At 34.5% G+C, this 25,977-nt stretch overlaps 1 protein-coding gene across 1 annotated transcript; it reads left to right on the forward strand.

Moving 5' to 3' along the window:
- Positions 1 to 23,542: 23,542 nt before the first annotated feature.
- On the forward strand, positions 23,543 to 25,684 carry LOC137389949 (mucin-2-like). The gene has a single exon (XM_068076149.1). The coding sequence runs from the start codon at positions 23,543 to 23,545 to the stop codon at positions 25,682 to 25,684; it is 2,142 nt and encodes a 713-aa protein (XP_067932250.1).
- The last annotated feature ends 293 nt before the right edge of the window (positions 25,685 to 25,977 follow it).

The following is a 25,977-nucleotide window of genomic DNA, read 5'->3' on the forward strand; positions in this document are numbered from 1 at the left end:
AACTTTCCTCCTTCGAAGATGAAGTTTGTTACTGTTTCTTGACTACATTTATGTCTCTTGAAATTTCCTCTTTTTGTAAAGCTCACTTCACAGGAAGGACAACTAAACCCTTTAGTATAAGCATTAACATCCTTGATGAAACTGAAATGAGAGTTCTGCAAATCGAGGAAGAGTTCCTTTCCCTCTTTTTGGGTCGATGTCCAGATGACTGTTGAGGTTTCATCAGCATTCAGAGATAATACGGTTATACGGATGTCAAAACACTTCTCAAGAGAAATTAAGTCTCCTAACTCAATTCCAGGAAAATTCTTCATCAGATCTTTGGAGGATGAGGAAGGAGAAGAAATTTGTTTCGAGTACTTTTGAAATAGCATCTTCACAAGATGCTGTTTTGGTCTTTGTCTGGTGCAACTACATCGCTTTAAACACTCACACATCTCCTTCAATGCTAAACATCTGAAGAAACAGAGATTGTCTGTGTAAGGAGTGCGGCTCATAGTGATTACATGTCGATTGTTAAGAATGTGAGACGGAAGATCTGAAGCCACTCCTATTTGCCCCATTCCAATCAATTTATAGAAATAGAATGAAATATTGGTAATTACATTCAATTTCCAAGCTGTATTCGGGCGTTCTCGAATCGCTATAGCAGCAAGATCTTGTCTTGTCAATTCTTCAAAAAAATTCTGTAGTTCCTGTCTTGTTGTAATCAGTTTTGCTTTTTTGAAAATTGTAGCATTATTCGATGAAGCATGAAAATATCTTAATTCTCCTGAGGCTTTATGTTCAAGAATGCATCCCACACTACAATTTAATTTAGCTCTTGTTTGTATCCCATTCCAAGTTGTCATCATTTCGTTCCATATTCTTTCCGAATGGTTTGGAGTTGGAAGTTCTGCTTGAGGAATATTTCCATTCCATAAATTTACGTTTAACGTTTCAACAACTCTTCCTCGTCGTCTTTTTGTTTTCATAGCATTCCAATATCTTCTTATTAACTCATCCCATGCCTCATCATCATTAACAGGAATGATATCCTGATTAACTTGTTCTCTTTCATTTTCGATAGGAACGATGGGCTCGACTCTATCATTAATACCAACTAAATTGTCATCATCAGCGTCCACTTCATTTTCGTTTCTTTCGAATTGATTTGTAGGTTGATCAGATAAATATCTATTTTCTTCGATTTCATTGTATTTTCTTCTTCTGATACATCTGATTCATCGGATTCATCATCAGCAAGATTTCGAGTAATAGGAGTTACTGTTATCTTACATCGACTAAGATCTCCTCTTCCAATTTGAGTTGAAGCAGAACGAAATGAAGAATGATGAGAAACAATCTTTACTTTTTTGAAAATGAAAGGGGGATTGGAAACTTGTATAATAATCGAGGCATCATCATCATCATCATATTCGTGATATTGTTCCGAAGAATCATTAGTTGATGTTGTAAACGATTCTGAACTTTCATTCGATTGGAGATGAATGTGTTTAACATGTCTTTTGAGGATTGATTTTTTGTTAAATGAAGTCGAACATTCTAAGCAGATATATTTATTAGCTGAAACGGATGATACACTTCTTTCCCTTCTTCTGCTTCTTTCTCTATTATCAATTGAAGTGGAAGGAGCAGAATTTTCCGATGAAATTAAATTATGCTCTCGTGAAAGCTTGAACATCTTTGAGGAAGATTTCCAGCTGCCAAGAATTAAAAATCTCATTTTACTATTCTCTCTACATTTATTCATTCATTAAAAATTTTTTTCCACCAATTATTGTAAATCAACTCACCTCATCAGATTTGCTCCAGTCTCCTTCTGAATGGGAAGATGCCGGATACATTTCCTTGATGTATTCAAATTTCGGAGATATATAATCCAGTGAAACAGAGATAATCCAAAGTTCTGAGAGAAGATTATACATAGATATCCAAATTGTAGAATTAATCCAAACTTTTGTGCGATATATAATCCAGTTAGTTCGGAGAAATATAATCCAAAGTTCTGAGAGAAGATTATACGTAGATATCCAAATTGTAGAATTAATCCAAACTTTTGTGAGATATATAATCCAGTTAGTTCGGAGAAATATAATCCAAAGTTCTGAGAGAAGATTATACGTAGATATCCAAAATGTAGAATTAATCCAAACTTTTGTGAGATATATAATCCAGTTAGGTAAAGAAATAGTTCGAAGATCTGAGAATTTCATGTATAATAACTCCAGGAAAAAAGTCTCGATAATGGTGAGCCCATCAAACTTAGCTGTAATTATACTAGTCAAGTTCAAGGAGGTGGAACCCGGACAAAAGTTATAAATCTCTTCTAATCCATCTTGTCTCACTCAACTTTCGTGAAAATTGAATTTCGCGAAAGTGAATTTCGCGAAATTGGATTTCGCGAAATTACACATTATATATTATATAGTCAACTTTCGCGAAATTGAATTTCGCGAAAGTGAATTTCGCGAAATTGGATTTCGCGAAATTATACATTATATATATTATATAGTCAACTTTCGCGAAATTGAATTTCGCGAAAAGTGAATTTCGCGAAATCCAATTTCGCGAAATTACACATATATATTATATAGTCAACTTTCGCGAAAGTGAATTTCGCGAAAGTGAATTTCGCGAAATTGGATTTCGCGAAATTACACATTATATATATTATATAGTCAACTTTCGCGAAATTGAATTTCGCGATTTTCAATTTCGCGAAAAGTCTTCTGATATTATGGATGATGCAGCTAAATTTATCAAAACTCATTAATCATTTGATGAGGAGAATTGTATATAACCAGCAGAATTTTACTAAAACGATATCAGTTCTTCATTCAAACTCAGAGAATTAACACACTACACAACTATGGAGGATAATACTCAATCTGGAGTGATAAAACCTGGATCGAATAGTTCAGTGAAGATGACGAAAAAGAGAATTTCACCTGTAACTCTTTCTAACACGACTCCTTCAACGAAGAAGAAGAAATCCAACCAAATCGAAACAAATTTGGAGCAAAGGGCAAAAGATGTGGCAGACAAGTTAAGAACATTAAGTAAGGATACTTTAATGGAGGCAAAATCACTGCAGAAAATGACAGACCTTTCAGTAGGATTGATTGTGGAGGTGACAAAAACGGAAGAAGCTCATTCGATCCATGGAGCGTGCTGTATCATTCACTTCAACTATGTGGAAAATGGGATTACTAAATCTACTGCTGTATTTGCTCCAAAACGATTTCTAGATGAATCGCTGTCTTATCCAAGTATTATGGTATATCTTGGATTAAAACCTAAGAGTAATGGACAGGGAAGTTACCATGACTTAAGACGAGTAACAGAAGGAGCCTCAACTCCCTTGGACATGAAACGCACTCTAGCCAATCTGAGAACGAAGAGAGTTGAAAAACTTATACAACTTTTCGAGACTCGTCATCTCAAGGAGTTCAAAGCACCATCTATTTTCTACTATCACAATGTTGGAACAAGTGAATACAAAGATGCTGAAGGCAAGGTGAATGTGGTACCAACTGTAGCATTTTCAACCAAAGTTGATGGAGAGGAAGTTCAAGGAACTTTAACGATGCCTTCGAGATATGCCCTTTCGTTGAAAGAAAATTATCCGGGTATCATTATATACAAGAGACTAGTAACATCTCACAATACTTGCGAATACTACGATGTAGTAGTCATGGGACATGAAGAAGCAAGCAGATTTTACGAGAGTTCACAATGCAAAAAGGAATCTGCTATCATAGATATTTCCGATGACGATGAGTGAATGATAAACAACTCGATACAAACTTCGTTATAAAGATTGTACATGAACATTTTCTTATGTATATATTCAATGTTTCATTTATACTATATTATCTTTATTGTGTCCTATCTACTTGAACATTTTCATATATTTCAAGTTAAACATAAACTATTTTATTTTTATTGAAACAAAATGATGATGGAAATAATGAATAATACATATAAATATATCTTTTAAAGTGAATAATTTTGTAATAAAACCTATCTTTCATTCAACATATTAATTTCTCCAACAAATTTCAATCTTACATACAAAAAAATACAAAAAAAAATCCGAAAATAAATTCCTTAAAATTCTTAACCATTCAAGAGCTTCAACATTACAAAATCATCAAAACTTCAAAAAATAACTTTGTACATAAACACTTTCTCATATATATTCAATGTTTCAAATATATAACAGTCTCCGGAAAATCAACCCCTCGGTGTCCCAGATATTAACCCCCTCACTCATCCGGTAATCTCTCGCTCTCCTCGATAATCCGCGAGATCCACTCCGGAAAACCAACCAGCCCTCGATGTCCCAGATATTCACCCCCCAACTAATCCACCGATAATCCGCGACGATTCGGCCGACTAATCCGCAACGATTCCCCCGACTAATCCCGCAATAATCCACGTTTAATCGGATGACTCATCCCCCACTAATCGGATGACTCATCCACAGATAATCCGCCGATTACGCCGGGAGCGGATCCATACCCCCTCGAATTCAACCCCCTACTCTACACCACAATTTCCCCCCAAACCCCAACATCTCATTCAACTCCACCCAATTCAATCTACACCCCTAGCCAATTTAATTCGCAACCCCCTTTTTCTATCCCCCCGCTGGATCCGTCACTTTTTTGTGTAGATCTGCTCTCTACATACTACTACTAAATATTAAAGCTGGTGTGATGCGCCAGACTATTATTTAGCATGAAACACTACTCTGTGATCAATTGCGAAAATCTTCTGAAGTTTTTGACTCATGACATTATTGTTTGACAAGCTCTTATCTCTGCTACCTTCCTTCCAGGAATACATACTGTTTTGTTTTCAGGCGCAAGTTTGATGATTCTGTGAGATTTGAAACAAGACAACCACCTGTGACGCGGGAGACTGTGACGTGGAGACAAAAATAACATTTTGTCGAAAGTCCACGAAAAATGCAAACAAAACATACAGCATTTTTTTACATCTTGCATGCAGTTGTTAAACAACAAATTGTCATGATTTAGAGTTACAACATCGATATACATGTAGTAAACCAACCAATAATTTAAATTTAGCATATATTTTACTTATTTTATTTAAATGTAAAATATAAAACACATACGATTAAAAGATTTTTAGACTCATGCAATAAACCGTTTTTTTTTAAATTGGCATATTCTGTCATTATTATTATCTCCTCTTTTTCTAGTAAAAAGTATGTCAGTGACCTGATAGTTCTCACGGGGGCAATAATTGGAGATGCTTTAAGAAAACAGTTCCTGTGGTGGTTCTTTTGTCATTGGGGTTTGGCCACATGAACCTCTTGCATGCACGGTGCATGCACTTTATAGTGTAGCTGCTTTCATTGGCTTGCTGTGAGAATTTCTTCAATGTTAACTTAAGAGTCTTAGGCCAATGTGACCAACATTTGTGGTGAAAACTGTGTCAATGTTTGTGAAATATTTTCTGTGGCTACCTCTTGATTAGGTTTGCTGCTCTGTGTGTGTGTGGAATTGGCTGCCAAGAAGAAGGACACCATTCCATCAACATCACTATCTTCTTTAATTACTATGTGATGGCACTATTGATGAATTAGAGGCACGGTAGACTAGCATTCTTTGCAGATCCGCGCTGTTTTCAGTAAACATATCTTCTGAGATGTAAAATAGCTTTATTGGTTTTGCTGATTTGGAAGTTATTGTTGTTGCAGCTTCTGCAAATAACATTGGCGAGTTTATGACATACCTTTTTTGGTATATTGTCATTAGAACCTGTTGTTTGATGCTTTCCTTCAATACCATCTATTGCACCTTTGCCATGCGATGTAATTTTTGTAACCGTACTTCAAAAACATGCATATGGGTCAAAGATTATCTCATGATTTGGCGGCATCACGCTAGGTGTGTGTATCAGTAGGGCAATCTTGACAAACTTCAAGTTCTGAGTTACAAAACCTTACAAATTAATTCCAATTTTTCATTTCTTTCAAAAAAACTGCCTTTTTAGACTTGGAATATTCAGCATTGCTTTGGCATGCCAGAGTATCAAAGCGAAATCCCAAACAAAAGGCAGACCTCATAATATTATTAAAAATGCCCCGCGGGTCACAAATACTTCCACATGCTTATAAAACAGAAATGTGCTGTATTTTCATCAAATTGGGGAGTTTGCCTTAGGCATAGCAGCCCAAAATAGAACTACACATATGGTAATAGTTTTTACCTCAGATAGCTTAGGAAGAACAGGCTGCAACTACATACACTAAAATTTTGATGCGCGGGACAAACTGTTCTTTGCTCGCCTGAATGGTAAAGAAAAGTTGCATTTGCTAGGAAAAAACACCTAGGATAAAAAATCTACTTTTGTATTAATTATAAAATGAAAGCAAAATTTATTTCAAAAAGAATAGCAAAGTTTAAGAGAAAATGACCGATTGTAACGCGCGTCACGCACCATACCGGAAAATCTACTTCTATGCCTTATATCATCATGAGAAAAAATTTCATTATGAAAATTTTTACGGTTCTGTATGTCAGAGCATGTTTACTCGCTAATTGACAAAAAATTATGATTGCAAAAGTTGGAGAAAAAAATTGTTTGTGTGTGTGGCACTATGCTTGGCCTTGCCCAACTCCATTGGTCAGGTGGAATTATATTCATTGCATTGCTGATGCAACATTTCTTGAAGGACTTGACAATTGTGTCTAGTTTCAAATCCTTTCAGGCCTGCAGGATCCATTGACACGCGGTGGCTAAGGAAGCGGTTTTAAGGTTTCCGCCATGAGTAACCGGGTGATCTCCAGATATCATCCACTCTTTCTACTTTGCTCGCAGTCTATCTTTGCAGGAATTATTTAGTGAAATGTTTAGCTAAAGTTTTGTTGATTTTAATCTTGAAACACTCTGGCAGTCTGATTACCTCAAACATCAAAAACAATCGCAAACAATAGAAACATATCAACACTTTCAGATAAGACCTACTGAAACTTTGTGTAAGTTCATCTCTAACTCGGTTACATTGTCTAAACAAATGAAAACACAGTAAAGTGTTGCATCTCATGTCTTGTTGATTTCACGCATGGTTTTTTCTCTGACTTTTTTGACCGGCTTGTTCCCAGCCATATTGAAAAACATCGGAGTATCATCCATGTTTCCAACATTGCTGAGAGAGTAATTGTGACACTTGCAATGGTTTATGATGAACTGGTGAAACAAACTACCATCACGTTCTGAGTCTTTAGGTAGCTTTAGAGCAACTTTCGACTTTTGATGTAAAACTAAATCTGCTCTGCCAACCACGGCTCGCTTTGAAATTTTGGCTTAACTCACAATTCTTCTTGGACCACTTCATAGCCCCGATTCGAATGCTGTTCCTGGTGACGATGAAACCTGAATTTTTTTGTTTCATTACAAAATAAACTAAGGAAGCTCTTAGTTTAAGCTATTGGCATCGTTTTTTTTTCCCGCATGCATTGATCGTGGAATCATCTTTAAACTAATTTGATCTTTTATCCACTGACTAACTTGCTTTTACTTTATACCAAAAACTGCAGCATTTTGGTTGGTAGTTTCCAAAGCTACCTTTACAGCTTTAATCAAACGCAGCTTTGTATTTTGCCATTATTGATGAGATGGTTTACAAAATTTGCTAACTGATTTAGTACTTGATTAGCGTGGTTTGCTGAAAGCCTAACTCTTTTCTGATAACAGTGAAAACTCTATTGGTAGATTGCCACTTTGTCAGCCAATGCGTGTGGGATGACAGACAGAGACAGTAGATTTGGCGAATGACTCATATGGCTAGATTAAATTATGTCTGTTACACAAAAGAAAAAACTGGCAACTGCGGCTTATACTCGCTATACACCAGTAGCTCCAAATACCTTCGAACCTTCTAAATTTGGCGTATGGCTTATACATGAGGAGTTATGGCAAGTATAAAACTTGAGGCCGTGTAAAGTTGTATACATGTATATTGGACTTGGGACTTGAAACAAAAATTTTTTTTGTTCACTGATTGTTCGATCATTCATATGCACCACCTTCATGTTGTAAAGTATATTTTACACATTAGCAAGTTTTAAGTCATTTTGAGAACAATGCTTACCCGACCCTAAAAAATGTTCATGTGAAACTTATCAAGCATAAATTCTGCTGATTGGCTAATCTATAGAAAACTTACAAAAAATTAATATTGAAAGGATTATCAAATGGTGATGGAGAAGCCGATTGATTTTTCATGGTCTACCTAATTTTGACAACAAAATGCATTTAAATTGGAATACAACAAATTTTAGGGAATTGTTCACTTGTTGAAACATTGAAGTTTGACAATGACTGGCCACCACGCTTTGCTTTGCTTAGTTAAGAAATTGATAAAATTAGGCAAAATAAAAAGCAAAGTATTATGTTCTTTATAGTAATATGCGATCTTTTTCTGCTTAATTCTATATAAAAATAATAATTATTGAAAGATGTGGTAGAATTATACAAAGAACAGTTAGGGAAGTAGATGTCAATCTCAAAATAAGTTTACTCGGTGAACAGTATTACTGGGTGAAACATTTTAAAAAGAGTAACGAGTAGCTACAATACTAACAATTACATGTACTTTGTCTGAATAATTGTGAAGCAACAATGACATTCAGGATGAGGTTGTTTAATATTGACACAGATAAACTCCTAACACTTTAATACTGACAACATATAGTTGTTTATCGAATAAAGGAACAATAGAGAAGTTCCACTTAAATTTGAATATAGCGATACAATAGTTCAGTGACCATATATGGAGCCAATAGTACAATTATCAGATGTATTGATACACATTAGACCAGTTAGCATAGTCACTCCGGACTACCAACACCTACTACCATAAAAATGGTAAAACACTGACCACATGATTGAACAATCAGATGACCTAAAACATAAAGTAATGATATGAGACAAGCAAATACTGTAGGATCTTACCACCAGAGACAGCTGGGAGAAGAGATAGCAATAACCACAGCATAGTTCTTTGGATAGAAGGCACCTTCAGATAAGCAAGTTTAGGAATAAACCTAGAAATCAAAGATGATATCAGTGTGCAAAGTAGATATTGTTGATTAATACAACTGGTAGATTCATATATCAGGGTCATCTTCAGTTCAGCTAGTATGTTGAGTTGCTGTTCGATTTTAATGTTCGCTCTACACAGAGTGTACAGTATATATTTGTTGCCAAGCTATACCAGGTTGGTGACTGTCTATAAGCATACTTTGGTAGAAAATAGATCGCTGGTACGTACTTAGCATACACAGCCTTTTAGCTTGAACCAGATTGTATGAACATCAAAAAGGAAGTCATACAAGAAATAAAGCAACATTCGCTTTTGCTCTTTTTGTTAAAACTCAGTTTAGAAGAACTTCATTTTGTATTCATAAGTTTGGCTGTAAGCAAAGATTCAAGATACAGTAGACCATCTGATAACATATACAATAGTACCTATACATACGAGTGTCTCAATCATAGACCTATTAACTGTATAGTTAATAGGTCTATGGCCCCAATATACAAGAAACTTGAGATACGAGATGACTTTTTAGCAAGTTTCTTCCTTGAGATAAAAGTCATCTTTGAGACTCAATCATCGAGCCAGTTTTCGATGGCCACAACATTATATGGCCAAGTATGAGTCAGGTCACTTTAGAGAATAGCACCGCTTGGTCTTTCTCCTCAAATCAGTGTAGAAGTTTGAAAAACGGTATTAAAAGGTCGGCTAAAAGTTATAATGAATGCGAGGCAAAAATCACTTAAACGGAAATCGACACTAAAAAATACGACGATAAATTAAACTCTTGTAAAAAATTAAAACTCAGCTTCAAGTGTGTATTTAGTAACCTAAATTCATTGAAGCTAATTTCAAAGTTTTTATTACGTATGGTCACAAAAGTTTAGTGGATCAAACTCAAGTCTCTCTCAGACAGCCATTATCCACAAAGTTTGCCTCGAAGGTAAAAACTTCATTCAGTAGTGTACATAACGATGTTACATATTATTGCAGATCATAACAACTAAATTGGTATCGTTAGTACTGACTTACAATGAAAAACATGTTGTTCCACTGTAATATTCTATTTAGGTGGTGTTTTCACTTACCGTACTCAGGAGAGAAAACGCCTTAGAGGGCTCCCTATATTACGAATATATACTAGTACCCAAGCAATCTAGTTTGCCATTAGAGATCGTCAGGTGTGTCGAAAAAGTACAAAAACCAGTAGCCACACAATAGTTCAGAAATACTTAAAGGTGATCTAGTAGTGCAATCATTGGAGTGTCAATATACCAAGATGAATGTCACATGTTTTAGTCAGTCTCATCAAAAGTTATCTCTTATCTAATATCGAGCGCTGCTCTTAATACTTATCGTAAAAATATATTTTAGTTTCACTTCATTTCAGCCATATAAAATATTTTGCAACAGTTTTTGTTTGCAGAAAAGTCTGCTGTCTAGAATAAAATGAAAAAAACCGATGTAAATTAACATTGTAGGTGTGCGCTCCCTTTAACTTACTGTAAAATTACTGTAGTCATGAGCAATAAACTGAGTGAAATTGATTAGACAAAGTAACAAAACTTGTCAATATAAACTAGAGTTGCCCCGAATTTGGTATTAGTGCCGATATGGGTGTTTAGTATCTGGATTGGACAATCTTAACTTTAAAAGATCTGAAACTTCAGATACTTTTCAAAGTTTAGCTATTTAGCAGAAAATAGTATTTTAGCTACACTAATAAAGATCACCAACTACAAGTTCCTTACTTTTATCTTATGAATTCCGGACCTGCCAAACTATTTATTTCATGTCCATAGCCTGATCAACATCAACACAGCTGAGAAGCCTTTGCTTTAGCCAGGAAGTAATCAAAACGTGTGATATTTCCAAATTACAGCTATGTGTTATCATTTATTTATACATCAACTTTTGAAGTTTATCTAAATAATTCTGGTCCAAGAAATCAGTTAATGAAAAAATTTTCTGTTGGTAAACTATTGCAGGGCTTATTATAAATTAAAATCCGCTGTTTTTGTGTAAGCACTGCTGCGTTGTTATCTCAGCTTAGATGCCAGTAAATATAACTGAGTGAGTTTTATTTATTTTTTAAACATCCAGAACTTAAATGTACTGTTAATAGCATTAATTCTATTACTACTAATGCACGTTTATTTACTGTAAGATTCGCTATTGATTTACCAAGATTGTCCACTTTCATAAATAAATAAATACAAATAAATACATTCATTTTTATATTTTCAACACAAAAGACCTGAATCGGTATCTGAATAGGATTTTCAATATGAATTGGTACATCAGATTAGTATCTGAATCGTTCGTCAAAGTTAGAATCGAGGCATCACTAATTCAAACCATTAATACTATAGTTACCGCGCAGTCTTTAAATTAACAAAGTTAAGTTTAGTTTTTGCTTTTAAAAGGACCAAAGGAGTGAGTTGGGAAAGTTCCTAGAACAGATTAGGCAATTTAGAAGCCCACAGGTATTCTACTGTTTATATAATGTAAAATCCCTATAACATAAACATTAACGTAAACGTTTCCTGAATGAATTATTTACATTTATTTACTGTACTAAATAAGAATTTAAAAAGTTATCTACTTTACTGATATAGCAAATAAGCTAGAGCAGATCGTAATTCACAGTTGATGGCGGTAATAGCTCCATCTTATTAGACACAATGTTCGTTCAAGAGTTTAGAAATAAAATGAAGTTTTTCACCATATAGGATTATCCAACTAAGGAACACACACTCCATATAACAATAGTAGCTGTTAGTAGAATGTAGGCTCATAATACAATAACCTGTCAATGGAGAATAGAACAATTTGAAAACAAGTTTGTTCAATAATATTCTTTGGGAAACATTTTAAACAGAGTAACTATTAACACTGAAACACTAACAAATAAATGTGAAATGAAGTCTGAACAGCTAGAAGAGTATCAGTAAATCTAATGCATGACTTGTTTAATATTTCTGAAATGAGTTATTTTTGGCAGAGTAAACATTGCAACAATATCAATTACATGTTATTACTATAACATATTATCAATGTCTGAACAGTCAGAGGAGAATAGGTGAATCTGAAGTTTAATTTGTTTAATAATACTGAAGAAACATTTTGAACAGAGTAACCAGTAATGCTACAACACTAACAATTAGCAGGGATTGATGAAAAATCAGAAAAGTAGCCTATTGGTGATTTTAACAACAGCACAACGACACTACGGTTTATACTTATCAACTACACTTAATAGTATAGTTAATAGGTCTATGCTACAGCACATGCGATAAGATGTTATATGAATTCTGGGAGTACATTGTACATTATACACACAGACATGCATGACTTCTTGAACATATATGAGAGTATAAGTTGATATATGGATTGATGTATCAACCTGTTTTGTTATTGTACGCACAACAATCCCTTGAACAGATATATGAGTAGAAGTTAATATATGGATTGATACCAAACTTCATTGTAAACATAAACAACCATGACTACACTACATATATTGGAGAAAAGTTGGCACATAGATCCATGTATCAATATTCATTGTGCGTACACGTGAACTTGGATGACTCTCATGACCATAGATACAAGTAGACCTTGGTAGATGGATTGATATATCAAACCTTATAGACATGGGTGCAAGGTTATGATGATGTCAACTTGACATCCATCTTTGTCCAGGAAACTCTAACCAATTTATTAAATTCTTATTGTTTAGCAAAGTAGCAATATTGTTGTCTATTATATTAATACTGTTACCATTAACTAAAGCAATTGCCTTAATTGGATAAATTATTGCGAAAGAGTTGTAGTCAGAGGCGTCTCTTGTGGAGTACTGCACTATCCCAAAGATCACCATTTCATTAACTTTAGGTTGTATTAAATGTTCAAAGAGTCTTTAAACAATTTCATTTTATCACACTATTTATTCAGTCGCCTAGATGTTGATTAACTCTTTCTACAGCTTTCTAGTACCGTTTCCACCTCAAATTATTAATTAGTCTTTTGATTGAAATGAATGTAAATGCAAAAAACTAACATGCATGAAACCTCTGTTTATAAATGGGCTTTTCTATTTTGATGCAGATTATAGTAGCTATGTGAACTAAAACAGTTAAACCTCGTTTTAAGATCACGTCACGCGGATAAAAAAGTACTTCTTTACTTTTTCAAACCTAACAGACAAAGCAGAGATTTGTGTCGTTTCTTATACCACTGCTCTAGTCCACGGCACAGAGTGGGCACACAACCCAGTAAACTTACACGGAACATCACAGCCTAGTCAGTAACTATAGAGAATATTAGTGGATATCATATCACATCGTACAATTAAATAATGACAGACCCATACAAATCTGACAGCTGTATCAACCATATGCTGCTACCGTGACCTGAAACAAGGTAATGCTTAGCATGATTCCTAGCATTTTGTGAACCATGAGCAACCTCCTGAATCTGAGTTGCTCAAGTTTAGTTTGACTAATATAACCTACCTTGAAGTTCAGTCGACAAGAGTAATAATCCATCAAGTCAGAATTATCAGCAGTCTAAATACATGTAATGTATCGGTTACCAGTAGATTGTCCGCGTAAGTTGCCAGTGAACAGCAAGTAGTAACACCACGCTACCTATTCACTTCTTCCATTCAACACATTTAATGAATTGTCTAATGAAGACTGTTGTGTCTCGAGACGGCTGTTTTTCACTATTGCCCCCGCGAAAATGTTGAAACATGTGAAAAATGTTATCTGATAAGTTAAAATTTTTAACAATAATTTTACATGTATTATTAATTCAATGTTATATTTTGTAGAAATTTTTACTAGCTAGGTTAAACTTGCTATAATAGAGATGTAACTCTAAAAAAATTAAAAATTTTACACAATTTTCTTTCTGTTGGTCAGAGCTTCTGGAGTTACTCAACAAGGAACTAGCAGCTAGTCATAATCGTGACTTTTGTGTGACTAGCTGATCGACTGATTACACTAGCTGGCTTACGTTTATCTGTGCTAAATATGTTGTCATTTCTATTCAGTTTTTGTGGTAGTTTTGTACCTGATTGACCCAAGTATTATTAGGTCATATGTTTTTTAATTAGACATTAAATTCGGTAACAACTGTTTACTGTAAAACCACACAACTATTACTTATCCTATTTTGCTGTTGATATTCCCACAGACATTTCATTACGACATAGCCTTGGAGAGGGGCTCATGATTTGGAACTTCTTTTTCTCAGATATGTATTCAGATCATGAGTGTGCTCTAGGTTAGATGACCTTATCAATGAAGTTCGTGGAGTTACAATACATTCCTGTGCACCTCTGGATTTTGAAACTATGTGTCAGACTGAATTGCACAAGAGTGGAAAATCCTTTGCCCATTAGTGTCTATCAGCATATATAGCAAGATCAATATAGGGCATAAGTGTGACATGATTATTCAGCTATGACTACCATTTCAAATGTCATGGCATTTCCCTCTACATTCGGTGTTGAACCAGCCTATAGCACCTGGCTAGCTTAGAAGTCATTTTCAAGCTTTTGAAAGACCACTGCTTAGGAGGTATCATTATTCTTACTGGTACTGATACGTAACAAACTACACTTAGCCAAAGTTTGTGTTATGTAGCCTAAGTTTGGAATAAGCTTCTTGATTTATTTATTCCTCCGTTGTCTCATGTATCACATTTATAAATGACTTTATCAATATAATCACATAAAAGTATTCAAGACAACAAATCCGTTGCACATACTAGCTTTGCTATTTGATACTACAGTTGTTTAGAAGACAGGTATTGGTAGTGAAAATTAAAGCTGTTAGCAAGCTGATTTTGTTATTGAGTTGACAAGGTTTGCCAAGATGATATTACATGGTTTTTACAGCATATATAACTGTATGTATATATGCTGGTAGTAGAACTTGCACCTATTTCCCCTCCGGAGATGCTTAGAAATACAATCCTTCCAATATCCGACCCTTTAACAACAGCTTTTCTAAAGCATTTTTGCTTTATAGAAGGATACTTTTCGAAGGAGATCAGCTGCCACAAACTGTATTTAAAATCATTCATGTCAGCTCTCGCATCACAATCTATATCAGTTTTTAGTTTGCTTAATGCCATAATAAATCAAGTAAACTATTAAAATTCATAACTACAAAGCTTTGAAACATTGATCCCGTCTAAAGGAAATCATGGATATTGAACATCCTTAGCAATAAACAACCAGGAAAGGTTTACTACCCTGTCAAATACTCATTGCAGTTTGTCTATTAGCAAACCAACTGTGTATTCAGCATTTTTGAAAGCCTACCTATTTATTTCTTGAAAAAGATATCAACTCTCACAAAGGATATCTTCAAAGCAAGAACATGTGAACTAGTCACAAATACGATAGAAATTAAAACTAAAAATTTCCAAAAAATCCTATACAATTCTGTTTTCCTTTTAGCTATTGTGAACTGTCTCACGTTTATTGATTTATTACTTTTTTCTGTGAATTGCGCTTGCGTGTTGCATCTCCCGAGGTGCACGCTATAAACATTAAGAATATAAAAGGTTTTATAAATATTTTAATATTCTACAATTTTGAAAACAATCATGCAACAGCACTTATGTTTACAGAACATGGAACAGCTTGCTCATAGTAAATGATAGAATACTACAGAATAACTGCAAAAATCACAATTCAACAAAACATAGCACCAACCAGTGAAAATGACATAAACACTAGTGACCATTAACAGCTATAGTATAACTAGTAGCGAGTATATTGGCTTTCATTTATTAAAATAATAGTAATAATGATGGTTAGTATTACTATCGTGCAACATGACCAAATTTGTTGGCAACAGCTCATTCATTGCGTGCAAATTCAGATAATCTGTTTAGTAAGAATAAACAAATCATGGAATTTCCAAACTACCAAGTTGGTTGTTTCAGTGTTCAATTGGACTAAGCAAATCAGCTCAGAGCTGTCATTACTGCAATCATGCCTTGTAGGAAAGAGTGACGGCTGCAAATTTTATGCATTATAAGAAAACAGTTATGAGATAGATAACTTTATTATGATCGAGAGTGAGTTTTCCTACAAAACAGTTGTTAAGTACAGTTGGGCACAAGCAGGAATGCAGGTCCATGAGAAACATGAAATCTTGTTATTATAACTGTTGAAACTTTTACTGTTCCAGACAAGGTATTATTTTGGAGAACTTTGTCTAAAGATGAACTTACACAAAATTTAAGTAGATTTTATCAAAAAGTATCCGCATTTTTCTATCATTTTGTCATTTGCGATTGTTTTTGATATTTGAGGTGATCTGACTGCCAGGATGTTTCAGGATTAAAATCAACAAAATTTGATAGCAGTTACAAAACTCAAAAGGAAAATACATACCAAAGTTACAACACTATTTGAGTGACTGCCTGTCTCTCTCTTTATTGATATCAGCTGTTGTGTTCAAGTTGCAGCGTTACACATCTCTATTCTGTCCATCACTTTGCCCAAGTGCAACTATAGACACTATAATTACACTTTACTTTAATTTGAATGATTGAATTGTGATCAAGTTTTATTGGTTTTCATTTTGAAATATCCTGGCAGTCAGATCACCTCAAACATCAAAAGTAATCGCCAATTATAAAAAATATCGAAAATTTCTGATAAAATCCACCAAAAGGTTTTTGCAAATTCATGTTTAAGATAAACTAGTATTGATCGCTGTTGTGGAATAGATAAAATAATATAACTTTTTCAGCCAACATATTTGGATATAGATATAAAGACTTTTGTTATTTTACATTATTATATATTTAAATTTAAACCACAACTCAGAAAATACTGTTAAACCTCAATTTTAACGCAGCCTTTGTTTGAAGCCCACCTCTATTTGGCCGCCACTATAGGAGAAAGTTTGAAAAATAGAGCGCCATCCTTTAATTGAAAACTACCTCTATTTGACTGTCACTTGACATTCTTTGATCTTTACAAACCCATAATAGAAAGTGATCAGTAGAAAAGTGTTCACAAGATCATGCTAACAATGACTTGGTTACATCAGTAACAATTAATTCTTTCACGGTTGCTGTTCGTATGGATTTCTTGTTTCCAACTCCAAAGCTTACAGCTTTTTCTTTAAAACTTTGAAACCAACGTCATAGCAATAATTAATAACTGTATCAAGCTAATAGTAGTTTCTTGTTTAACGCTGTCTTGATATTTCAAAGTATGTGAAAAACAGTTTACATTTATGATGGAATCTGTGCTACTATTTTCAGACTATAACTTGTTCTAAGGGCTCATGCGTCTAAAAGTTATCATTATTTTTTCGTGAAAGGTTTTTCAAAATGCAATGCGTAAAGGTTCTGCTCTACTAAAAACATGGTTTGGACTCTAAAATCGACTAGTTCAGTAGTGCAGAGGATTCGTTGTCAGAAGACACTGTGGAAGGTATTGAACAGCCAGAAGAAGATGAAATGATTCTATTCAAAAGCAACAATCAGGATGCAACCTGCCGAGCAAACTGTGCAAATATTTTTGTTTCTGCATCTATTGTAAATATGGTTTGTTTATTTCACTCTTTCTTGAGTATATGTTTGTAGCATTTGCTAGATTATTATTATACAACTTATAAATTTGCAGACTTACAGCATATTATTTGATAACATCATAGCAGTTATCTAAACTCAGCTTACAATGGATCGACGCCCATAACTCCTCTTCAATTGCACATAAAAAACCAGTTTTGGCTGCAAACTGTAGCCAACATATCAATGAGTGCAATGAGCTTTATTGCAACATAATTGTAAGCAATAGATGTCAACAGATCATTTTTCAGCTTCCCAATGTTTATATATTTAAAGATCTACAACAAGTTGGAGGTAAGTTATAGCATATTTCTTGGACCCAAAATGGTTAATGTAGCGGCGTTCGAAGGAGAGTGCAAAATGTAGGCGACCTAGGATAAATGGGTTACATTTAGTTTCCAAAATTCTAACGAACTCCTTAAAAAATACTACGGCATCCTCTATTTGAATGTCACCTTTAATAAACCATCACTAAAGGAGAAGGGTTGAGAAATAGAGTGCCACGGTGTTCAAATAGTGGTTTTGCTGTATATCTGCTCCGAGTCAGAGTACATATGTAAAAACTTGTAATTTTTTACGATATGCACTCACATGAAGTATTGTGCCATCAGCAATCAAAACACATTATTTTCAGCATTCAACATTCCAATGGCCAGCACAGAGCATGTGGACACACTATATCTTGAAATACAATTAACATGGTCAGCATGCTTTTCTTGTGTCTCATGAGATCTTTGGTATCAGCAGGCCTACTGTAAGGTACAAGATTGTCAATATGTAAATCTTAGCTTATACCTGGCCTTAGACTACCTAGACTACAATGAAAATTGACGGCTACATTTTCCTCATGCTCAATGCGCTGCTCTGTTAATTTATGACTAATCAGGTCATGAGCAGATCTGGAAGTTCAAGCTTCACTTCTACTCCCATTTTCAGTGCTTGCTCTTTCAGCAACTACTGATCATAGCAAGCTTCTTTGGATAGTTCAGTGATGAGAAGAACTTGCTCCTTTTGAACACTGGTGACACAGCATGTTCAAAGGATACATATCCTACTGAAACTGAGCTATTTATTGAATTATACAGATTTTTGTGTAACTCTCTGGTACATTTTTATAAGGAATAGAGTGTTTCTGGAAAACATATCTATTTTGTTTCTTTACTGAAAATACTGATGCCTCCGTCAGGCTGTATTTATTGTTAATTTATGTTGCTCTTTTAGCTAGCATCAATAGCAAGAGGGACATTACAAGAATAGTGACAACTATAAGAAGTATGGATATTCTAGTGTAGTAAATAATAGCGCCATACTAGTGCATATAGTGGTAAACAGGAGCAGACTAAAACTGATAGTGTTGATAATAAGAGCAAGAGTTGTATCCCTTGATTATTATTGAACCATATCATTTATGTGTGTGTAGGAATATTATGTTCTAATGGCATAGTATATGCTAGCATTTTGCATCGAACACCAGTCTGATGGGAATAAATAAATATGCCCAAGTGCATCAACATCCTTCTATGACTGCAGTGCCAACAGGGCCTCTACAGATGATGGTGGCTGTATGCAATTGGAAAACGTTAAAAATCTGCTGTAATAATGTTGCCAAGTAACAAACCCTAAAGATATATGTGTAGAAGAACAGCTGATATGAGCTATATGAGGATGAATATGAGCTAACAGTACTTACAACTGTCCATCTCTTTGTTTTGATACGCTGCCAGTATTTTATTGTTTGTATGGGTTGTCTTTATATCATTATTTACTGGTCGATGGATGGTTACACAAACTTGCTAATTTGGCACAATAATTTCATCCTAGGATTATCTTTCGGATTGTAGGTTGTTGTAAGTTGTTGTGCTATGGGGTTAACTGAGCACGTTATATGTGCAACAACTGTTCCTACTGTTTAGTATGTAAATGCATATCCTTAACCATGTGTGTACCTAATTAATACCAACTACAGTCATGGCAATTTCAAGTTCTTTGAAAATCTCACTATACAATGCTATAAACTCTATGTACCTGAATAAACCCGTGTACGCAGTCATTCCTAAGTGAGGATGGTCATACAAAATGCTCATGCTACATTTAGTAATACACTAACAAAATGGCTGGCGTTGCACGGGTATTAAAAATTAGCTTATAGGCAGTGACAGGTTATGTAGTTGTTTGCCATTAGCCTGGAACATTGCCAATGGCTAATTTGATTAAGCTAGTGTTTAGCCTTTCTTGACAAACTGTTGTTTTTGCGGAGTTGTTCCCCCCCCCCCCCCCCCCCCCCCCCCCCCGTTGAGCGAGCAAGCAACACAACAGCTTGTCACAAGATGTACTGCACTTGATGCATTAGCTGCACTTATAAGGAGTTGTTCTCTTCCATCTATGGGGCTTGGCTGCGATGTTATGGCGGTTGCTCCATTGGTAATCATAACGGATTTCGCGCAAAAATTTATGTAGAAAAAAATAAGATTACAACGTTTAACTAAAGACCAGTCTCTGTTGTAAACTTTAGTAGAACTTGAGAATAAAATAAATTGAAAATGAAATTCATAAGAACAAATAAAACTAACTGATACAAAAATAGAAATAAAACTGACTGAGCGCACAAATAACGACATGTTTAGTCGCTGTTGTTGCCTAAGTTCTCAGGTTCTACTAAATTTTACCGCAGAGACTGTCGCTGGTTAAACATTGTAATTTTTTTTTTCTACATAAATTTTTACGCGAATTTCGTTATGATTACCAATGGAGCGACTGACATAACATATCACAACCAAGCCGCATAGACGAAAGAGAACAACTCCCTATAAGTGCAGCTGATGCATCAGGTGATGTACGTCTTGTGACAAGCTGTTGTGTTGCTCGCCTGCTCGACAGAAGGAAAACTTCGCAAAAACAAGTTTGTCAAGACAGTTTGTCAAGATATATATATAGTAAATGTGGGTTTACACTGTAAAGTAGTGTTCAATAATTGAGTCAATTAGAGCTGTGTATGAAGTTTATTAAAACTACAGTTTAAAATCATGACTACTATTAGTTTCATGCAATCGTGTTGCAATCTTCAGGTAGAATGACTAAAATTTTTAATGTACAAGCTTTAAAATTACTTTATAAAGCTGAGGGCTCAATACTATTGCGTGATATATATATATATATATATATATATATATATATATATATATATATATATATATAGTCTACAGCAAATATGTAGTCAAATTATGTTATTGAGCTAATTAGGTGTTTTCTAGCATGACGGCAGTTTAGAATGACAGCATGACATTTTGATGACATGACATTGAATTGAAAAATTAAAAATTAAAAATGATGACATGGCATTAATGACAACATTTCTAGCATGACAGCAATTTAGAAACAAAGGCTATAGCAGACAAACTTAATACCGCAGACCGCATATATAAAACTAGTGAGCAAGAAGCATTTATCACTATTAAAGACCACAAGGCAAACATCCCCGAGAAACCAACTTGCCAGCTCATTAATCCTAGCAAATCTAAGATAGGCATAATCAGTAAACAAATCGCCAATCGCATCAACCGAGAAATACTCAACCAACTGAACTTAAATATGTGGAAAAACACAACATCGGTGCTAACATGGTTTAAAAACATCACTAACAAATCCCAGCACTCTTTCATTGTATTTGATGTTGTTGAATTTTATCCCTCGATAACGGAAGATCTAGTTAACAAAGCTTTAATGTTTGCATCTAAATACACAAATATATCTGACTTGGACAAGTGTATAATACACCACACAAAAAAATCTATACTTTACAACGGTAATGAACCATGGGGTAAGAGATCAACTGCAAACTTGTATGACATAACAATGGGCTCTTATGACGGAGCAGAAAGCTGCCAACTTGTCGGAATCTTCATGCTACACCTTATCAATGAGAAGCTTGGCAAAAACTTTGGCTTATACCAGTACGATAGCCTAGGACTACTGAAAGATACTGCATGAAACATTGAGCGCACTAAGAAAGAACTATGTGAAATCTTCCGTAAACACAGCTTACGTATCACCATCGAAGCAAATAAGAAAGTAGTAAACTTCTTAGACGTAACTTTGGACCTTAACAACAACAGCTTAAAACCATATAGTAAACCTAACAATACAACCACATATGTACACAAAGACTCAAATCATCCACCATCAATCATAAGAAACATACCTGAATCCATCAACTAAAGACTCACCAACATTTCGTCAAACAAGCAACTCTTTGAAGAAACAAAAGCCCCATTTCAAAATGCACTTTCTAACAGTAAATACTTCTCTTTAAAATACCAGAGCAGCAACCCCGACAAAGAAAAAAATCAACCCAGAAACAGGAAACGCCAAACAATATGGTACAACTCCCCATACAACAAAGCTGTTAACACCAAGATCGGTAAACAATTTTTCAAGATTCTGGAGAGTGAATTTTCACTAGAACACAACTAACACAAAATCTTCAACAAAAACTCTGTAAAACTACAGTAAGTTATTGCTGTACTTCAAATATCAACCACATAATTAGCGGGCACAATAAACAAGTACTATCGCAACCCCTCAACATCGACCGGAAATGCAACTGCAAAATCGGGAAAATTGCCCTCTAAATGGAGAATGCCTTTCAAGCTGCATAGTATATCTGGCAACTGTAGAGTCTGGAGATCACGATGCGCAAGAGACACAAACGTATGTAGGCCTCACTGAAACAACTTTCAAAACAAGATTAGCCAACCACAAAACATCTTTTAAATATCCTACTAAAGGGCTACAAACAGAATTGAGTAAATACATATGGGACATAAAAGACAAGAACATTCGTTATAATATAACCTGGAAGATCATCAGAAGAGCGCGGTCATACAACACATCAACAAAATCTTGCCAGTTATGTCTATGGGAAAAGTACTTCATCATATTCGAACCGAAGTTAGCCAGCCTTAACACTTGAAGTGAGCTGATATCCACATGCCGTCATGCTAGAAAACACCTAATCATCTCAATAGCATAATTTGACTACATATTTGTTGTATACTATATATATATATATATATATATATATATATATATATATCACACAATAGTATTGAGCGTTCAGCTTTATAAATTAATTTTATAGCTTGTACATTATACATTTTAGTCATTCTACCTGAAGATTGCAACGCGATTGCATGAAACTAATAGTAATAATGATTTTAACCTGTAGTTTTTAATAAACTTCATATATATATATATATATATATATATATATATATATATATATATATACATGTATATATATATATATAAATATATAATTTATATATTATAGCAAGTAAAACTTTAAAGAAAAATTCATTTAGCATTCATAAGCTTGGCTAAAAACAAATGTTGATGATGCTAAAGATGAAAGAGAAACAAAAGCTCTCCTAGTTCACTGTTATAGAAGTCAAAGTAGAGCAGAGCAGTTCACAATTTGATATGTTTCTGGTAGTAGTGGTTATATTTTGTCACGCATAAGATTTTAGAAATAAAATGAAGCTTTTCCCTACGTTGGATTATCCGACTATGGCAACCATACTCAATGTAACAATGGTAGCTGTTGATGGAATATATCAAACATGAACTGTTAAAAGAGTATGAATGAGTTTGTTTCATATTAGTAAGGAAACATTTTAAACAGAGTAACTAGTGACATTACAGCACAGACTATTATATGGGATGTTTGAACAGTTTGGTAGCTTAAGGTGACTCTTGAGATGAGTTTCTTTAATACTAGTGAAAGATCAATTTAATTCTAGTGAGAGATCAACTTGAACAGAATAATCAGTATCTACGACACCAAAAATTATATGTGATACAATGTCTGAACAGTTAGAGTCTACGACACCAACAATTATATGCGATACAATGTCTGAACAGTTAGAGTCTACGACACCAACAATTATATGTGATACAATGTCTGAACAGTTAGAGTCTATGACCCCAACAATTATATGTGATACAATGTCTGAACAGTTAGAGTCTACGACACCAACAATTATATGCGATACAATGTCTGAACAGTTAGAGTCTACGACACCAACAATTATATGTGATACAATGTCTGAACAGTTAGAGTCTATGACCCCAACAATTATATGTGATACAATGTCTGAACAGTTAGAGTCTATGACAGCAACAATTATATGTGATACAATGTCTGAACGGTTAGAGTCTACAACACCAACAATTATATGTGATACAATGTCTGAACAGTTAGAGTCTACGACACCAACAATTATATGTGATACAATGTCTGAACAGTTAGAGTCTATGACACCAACAATTATATGTGATACAATGTCTGAACAGCTAGAGTCTACGACACCAACAATTATATGTGATACAATGTCTGAACAGTTAGAGTCTACGACACCAACAATTATATGTGATACAATGTCTGAACAGTTAGAGTCTATGACACCAACAATTATATGTGATACAATGTCTGAACAGCTAGAGTCTATGACAGCAACAATTATATGTGATACAATGTCTGAACAGCTAGAGTCTATGACAGCAACAATTATATGTGATACAATGTCTGAACGGTTAGAGTCTACAACACCAACAATTATATGTGATACAATGTCTGAACAGTTAGAGTCTATGACACCAACAATTATATGTGATGCAATGTCTGAACAGTTAGAGTCTACGACACCAACAATTATATGTGATACAATGTCTGAACAGTTAGAGCCTACGACACCAACAATTATATGTGATACAATGTCTGAACAGTTAGAGTCTACGACACCAACAATTATATGTGATACAATGTCTGAACAGTTAGAGTCTATGACACCAACAATTATATTTGATACAATGTCTGAACAGTTAGAGTCTACGACACCAACAATTATATGTGATACAATGTCTGAACAGTTAGAGTCTACGACACCAACAATTATATGTGATACAATGTCTGAACAGTTAGAGCCTACGACACCAACATTTATATGTGATACAATGTCTGAACAGATAGAGTCTACGACACCAACAATTATATGTGATACAATGTCTGAACAGCTAGAGTCTATGACACCAACAATTATATGTGATACAATGTCTGAACAGCTAGAGTCTGCGACACCAACAATTATATGTGATACAATGTCTGAACAGTTAGAGTCTATGACACCAACAATTATATGTGATACAATGTCTGAACAGTTAGAGTCTACGACACCAACAATTATATGTGATACAATGTCTGAACAGTTAGAGTCTATGACACCAACAATTATATTTGAAACAATGTCTGAACAGTTAGAGTCTATGACACCAACAATTATATGTGATACAATGTCTGAACGGTTAGAGTCTACGACACCAACAATTATATGTGATACAATGTCTGAACAGTTAGAGTCTATGACACCAACAATTATATGTGATACAATGTCTGAACAGTTAGAGTCTACGACACCAACAATTATATGTGATACAATGTCTGAACAGTTAGAGACTATGACACCAACAATTATATGTGATACAATGTCTGAACAGTTAGAGTCTATGACACCAACAATTATATGTGATACAATGTCTGAACAGCTAGAGTCTACGACACCAACAATTATATGTGATACAATGTCTGAACAGTTAGAGTCTATGACACCAACAATTATATGTGATACAATGTCTGAACAGTTAGAGTCTACGACACCAACAATTATATGTGATACAATGTCTGAACAGTTAGAGTCTATGACACCAACAATTATATGTGATACAATGTCTGAACAGCTAGAGTCTACGACACCAACAATTATATGCGATACAATGTCTGAACAGTTAGAGTCTATGACACCAACAATTATATGTGATACAATGTCTGAACAGTTAGAGTCTATGACACCAACAATTATATGTGATACAATGTCTGAACAGTTAGAATCTACGACACCAACAATTACATGTGATACAATGTCTGAACAGTTAGAGGCGCATACATGAAGGTATATCTGCAAGATGTGTTGGCTTAGTTTTGCAGAGAGAATTACTTTTAAGAATGTAATTAGTAGCTCTACAGAATAGATATGATGTCCGAACAATTAGAAAAGTATAAGTGAATTCTAATATGGCTATTTTATACTCTCAAGAGAAACTGTTTTGAACAGGGTAAGTAGTAATGTTACAACACTAGCACTTTGTTCTCGTATGCAGACTGAGTGTGCAAATTTTTGCATGAACTGATGCATCAGGCCTTTCTCTTATTGTATACCCAAACAAGATGACTGACTGCCCTG

This window comes from Watersipora subatra, chromosome 1, assembly GCF_963576615.1.
Source record: "Watersipora subatra chromosome 1, tzWatSuba1.1, whole genome shotgun sequence".
Classification (NCBI taxonomy): domain Eukaryota; kingdom Metazoa; phylum Bryozoa; class Gymnolaemata; order Cheilostomatida; family Watersiporidae; genus Watersipora; species Watersipora subatra.

What these genes read in the sequence shown, in the direction of transcription:
- LOC137389949 (XM_068076149.1), top strand. Translation starts at nt 23,543, where the DNA reads ATGTCTGAACAGTTAGAGTCTACGACACCAACAATTATATGCGATACA.